The sequence below is a fragment of the Musca vetustissima genome, unplaced genomic scaffold (assembly GCF_032173495.1).
Source record: "Musca vetustissima isolate MV318-11 ecotype Yass unplaced genomic scaffold, APGP_CSIRO_Mvet_v1 utg12350, whole genome shotgun sequence".
Lineage (NCBI taxonomy): Eukaryota > Metazoa > Arthropoda > Insecta > Diptera > Muscidae > Musca > Musca vetustissima.
The window spans coordinates 64611-69691 of record NW_026879966.1 but is presented as its reverse complement, the minus strand read 5'-3'; the positions used below and the strand labels follow the sequence as shown (position 1 = coordinate 69691).

The following is a 5081-nucleotide window of genomic DNA, read 5'->3' as shown; positions in this document are numbered from 1 at the left end:
CCCGAAAGATAAAAAAACAAGTAAATGAAGTGTCCTTCGTTGTTGCCGACAGATATTTATGATTTGCGGAGGTATCCGGAATTACACACTGGGTTTTATTCGCTTCATATATAACAAATTTTTTAACAGTTGCTCATTTGTGGAGTGTAATCAGAAGAGGATGTCATATAAACCTCATATTCGAACATAATCTACGTTTAGTAAAAACATTATATATGCAAATTTAGGATCAAATCAGATATTTCAATAGCTTTGCGGATTACAAAATTTTCAACATTTTGACACTTTTGATTTTCAAAATAGATTTATAAAATAGTTTTCTTAGCAAATTTTTTACCGTTTTGTGGGGAGGTAATAGAAAAAGTGAACCGATTTTCTCCATCTTAAAACTTGATTTGAGATTAAAAAACATATTACGATTCGAGAGTTATCGTGCGCACTAGTCGGCTATTTGAAACGAGTTTGGTTCAAAGAAAAAACCAATATATATATATATATATGAGGCTGGGGTTATAAAGATTCAATCTCCCCTTAAATAGTAATGTTTTGCGTGACCTCATTAATGAGGCGTCGTACGTAAATATTACACTCAGTTGTAAAATGTAGTCCGGATTAGCGAGATTTTACCGTACCATTTTCCCATAAAAATTTAATGTTCCAAATTTTTAGATTTTAATGAGTATGAAACCTCCCTCATAAGAACAACGCCTAATTTTCGCCATTTAAAGTTCACATTCAAAATTTACAAACATATGATCTGATTAGCACTTTCGGTTTTCAAATGGACATATCTATTCAACTATATGCTTTTGGTATTGCACTCTTATAATTGTAATTCCAAGGATTTTAGAAAAACTCAACTGTGGTCCTTGCTGCAAATAGACAAATACATTAGCTGAATTTTAATTTCTTTACCGGCAATAACATTATTTCCCAATCAATAACCAGTGTAGCTACTAAATAAAAATCATTACCATTTGATGTTGTTCTTCTTCACAAACAGGGTTTTTTGAAAACCACAAATTTCCTTTTTTCTTTACTTAAATAAATTGTTATTTTTTAAATTACAACGGAATTTAAAGAAAGATGATGATACTTCTTGTTTTTCTGTTTTTTGTGCTCCAAGGAGCGTTGTTTTTAAACTAAATACACTGAAAAAAATTAAATTTATTCGGCAGCTTTGATGAGGGCTTCACAGCATTCGACAGCAATGGCAGCTTCAGCCTTAGCCTGTAAATGAAAAATGTGTTCATGAAATATACACATAAATGAAAAAAATTACAAATGTTTGCATACCTCATCAGATGAAGCAGAGGTAAGAGCTGATTGGTATTGAGTCAACAATTGGCGAGCTTCATTGACATCAATGTCGGCGACGCTGTGGGCTTCTTCAGCCAAAACTTGGACAGAAGAATCTTCGTTAACGGAAATGGTACCACTGGAAACGAAGTATTTGGTGGTTTTGCCGTCGTTTTCATAAACTTGAACAACACCGGGTTTCAAGACAGCTGAAAATAGAGAACAAAAAGTACAAGTTATTAATTTTTCATAAAAAATAGTACAAAAATCTAGGTACGAAAAATATATAAATTTTTTACGAATTAATTGTATAACTTTGTTATTCCTGAAGAAGTATTAATCGCATCATACAAAATCGCTGCTACTAGGCTTTACTACGAAATTTCAAAATTATTCAAGTGTTCATTAGTCAGCTTTATCTTGGGCTCATAAAGTGATCTGTGCTATGTCCACTTCTTCAGAACACCGTGGTTTTGATGCAATATTATCGACAATTCGATCTGTCTGTTGTTTTACTGGCCCGGTAACATCACACAACGTGTAAGTATATGTTTTTGCATTAAATTTTTTATTGGATGTCTACTGGGGTGAGAATAACGACCAAAAATTTTTGTTAACACTCATCAATCACGGACTTTTTTGGTAAATTTTAATATTTTAAGGGCTTTGTTTATTCTGTAATGTTAAGTTTATTGAATAAATTCGCAATTTAAATTTAAAAAAAATTGCCAAGTCCAATTTAGAACTGGTCTACTGAACGTTGAAACCGGGGAAACTTGCAATTATTAAAAGAAAGGGTATATTCTTTCTTTAGCTTGATAATCGAACGTTTTTAGAACAACGTAATTGGATCGGGAATTTTACAATGTATTCGAAGATCGTTTAAATAAAGTGCGATAATAGATTTAATATTTCCGAAATCTATAAAAATTATATTAAAGGGGTCCTAGGACCGATCCCAGGAACGGCTACGCGACGGAATATAAAGGTACTCATTGAACTTTAGAGCACAATATTAAAAGTGGTAGGGACTTCGGCGGCAACAAATATTTACACTTGTTGTCAGTAACCCAAACGCTTATTATATTTTACATCACTTTTTTATCAATGCACTTGGACCAGCGTCACTTGAGTGACACGGAATATGGAAACAGCAAACAATTGGGCTTGTAACAACAACTACATGGTTGCATATGTAACTCTGATAACATTGAAACATAAGTTGTAAACTAACTCAATTTATCAAAAATCCACTCATGCTATTTGCAGCCATAACTTCTCTAAATCGGTTCATCAAAAGTAATTGATACTCCCATATTTAAAACTTCAATCAAATCACTATTACATAAAAAAATTCATCTTCCCAAATATCTTGAAAGAAATCACCAAACATCACTTTATAATTGGGAACTTACCCAATGTTGGGACGTGCTTGGCCAAGATACCAAAGCTTCCACTGAATGAGGGCACATCGACTTGACGCACTTCAGCATTATCGTAGAAAGTCTTGTTGGCAGCAGCGAAGGTAAGTTTCATTTCATCGGCATAGCCACGGCTTTGGATCATGCGGGAACCGCGGACGGCCAACATACGAGCGTTCTTAACGAAAGACATCTTGTTCTGTAAGACAAAATATGGTTATCGTTAACTTTACTTTTCCTCACATACATAATTTCAAGTTAGTCCTTCATGAAACACTCCCGAAAATCTTCAATTTTTTTCTCCATTATGTAACTTTGTAGGTTATGACCACCGCCAAACAACAAAACATAATCAACGAAGATATTGTGATTTAATAATTGAAAATTTACATAATTCGGCTTGAGTTGAAATTGCAAAGGCTCCTACTCCGGTCATTACCTATTAATTTATTTGTATTTCCAGTGAAATGTCCTTTGGAATTTACGTGAAAAACCTCGGCTGCTACGGTTCTCCAAAATGCGAAATGTCAGTGCGGCTACTAAAAAAATTAAACAGCTGTCAGTGTCATTTGCGAATGGCAGCACTTTTTTCGGTATAGTGTTACCACATTTGTGTGTAATGGCAAGGCCAGAATATTGTAAGATTTTTTCAACGGATATAAGTAAATAAATGAAATATTTACTTTGAAACACATATTAACAAAAAATATATATGACTAATAATGAACGAATCTTGTATATTGGCAGAGCAAATTTTAAGTTGTAGTCTTCTTAATGGAGGAGATCAACAGTTAATACCTGTTTTAAGTGGTGCTCCTTTTTGATAAAAAACTGATATAAGCAATTAAATTATATTATTTATTAGAGGCTTTCCGAAATATCGAATGTTGCTATAATTTATAAAATTTGCTATAGTTTACGAAAAATATATTATCTATTTTACATAATAGATCACGGAGTATTTATGAAAGGTGTAACTTACTATTATATTTTACGACATATTCAACCTTATTGCCGTAGGCGTTGTCGTAGTTCGCCATTTTTAATAGATGTTTCTTTTAGTCTGTTATAAAATCGAAATAAAAATTGTATTTTTGAATTTCTTCACCCTTGTCACTTTTACTATCTCTCTGTCCCAAGAATTCAGCAGAGTTGCCTAAAAAAGTTGCATGTATAAACCCGAAGTTATCGAAGTGTCGGAATGTGCGACAATCGGTTGGTCTGTTCCAGAACCTGCAAGAAGTTACCATTTTTTACTACGATAACATATTTTCATTTATGGTATCGAAGAAAATACTTAAAATTAGTAGATTCTTGCAGTACGGGAACAGACCAGGTGTTATAAAAGTCGCTTTATAACACCAGGTTCGTTCGTTTACTTTCCCAGTAATATTTACTCAGTAAGAATTTGCAGAGAGTAAATACGAATTTCCTTTTCAAGAGAGAAAAACTGCAAAAAGTAAACGAACAACATCCAGTAAAAAGATTGTTTCGACACAGCTGATTAAAACAACAAACAAATTGGCGCAAACTAAAAAACAGCATTTTTATTAGAAAAATGGATAACAAGCGGAAAATTGATGTTGTTTGTTCCCCACAAACATTTAAAAGGGTTGTGACCGGTAAGTTTTAACTATTTATTTGGAAATATATTGATGTTGATTGATTTTTACAGATTCGGTGTATATGGAGTCAGTGGTTTGGAACCTAAAAAATCGTTCGCCAATTACTCTTGTATTACCTTATTTTTAAATACTTGCGTTTTCTTCATCCATTTTTGTATTTAATGATACAAAATCAAAATAAAATTCACAAAACAATCAATTTTCTTGAGAACAATTTTTTGTTTGTTTACAAAACATAACAAAACAGCTGATTAAATATCAGCTGATGGTACAAGAAAATTCTTACTGAGTAAATTTTCCTTGTAAGAATTTGCAAATACTCAGTAACACAACTGTCAAATCTGCTCTCTCAATTCACTCTCTTTTACTGGGATTTTGGGTAAACGAACAACATTTTGTAATAATTTGTACAAATTCGTACAAATTATTGAGTAAACGAACGAACCTACCGATTGTCGCACATTCCGACATGACTACGTTAAACGTAATATGGACGATTAATCCCATTAAATGGCGATTAAAAAAACAACAATAATGTATTTGGTCAATTTCATTTCCTAAATATTTACCGATCATTACCAAAAACAAAAGTTGTGTTTAAATATCGCATGATATTCTAAAATTAATTTCCAGTAACATTTTATGTAGGAGTTACCAGAAGGAGTGGACCCGCATTCCCCATCTTCGAATTTGATTTATGTTTGGAAAAATATTACGATGTGCAAAATTTGGACGA

The 5081-nt window shown here is 32.6% G+C and overlaps 1 protein-coding gene across 1 annotated transcript; it reads right to left on the bottom strand.

The window, feature by feature from the left end:
* Positions 1–976: 976 nt before the first annotated feature.
* LOC133325219 (ATP synthase subunit delta, mitochondrial) lies at positions 977–3314 on the bottom strand. Its single transcript, XM_061534001.1, has 4 exons — positions 3160–3314; positions 2715–2919; positions 1297–1508; positions 977–1230 (listed from the first exon to the last, which is right to left on the bottom strand). Exons 2-4 carry the CDS (start codon positions 2911–2913, stop codon positions 1168–1170), a joined length of 474 nt encoding a protein of 157 aa, XP_061389985.1. The 5' UTR covers positions 2914–2919; positions 3160–3314; the 3' UTR covers positions 977–1167.
* Between the last annotated feature and the right edge of the window lie 1767 nt (positions 3315–5081).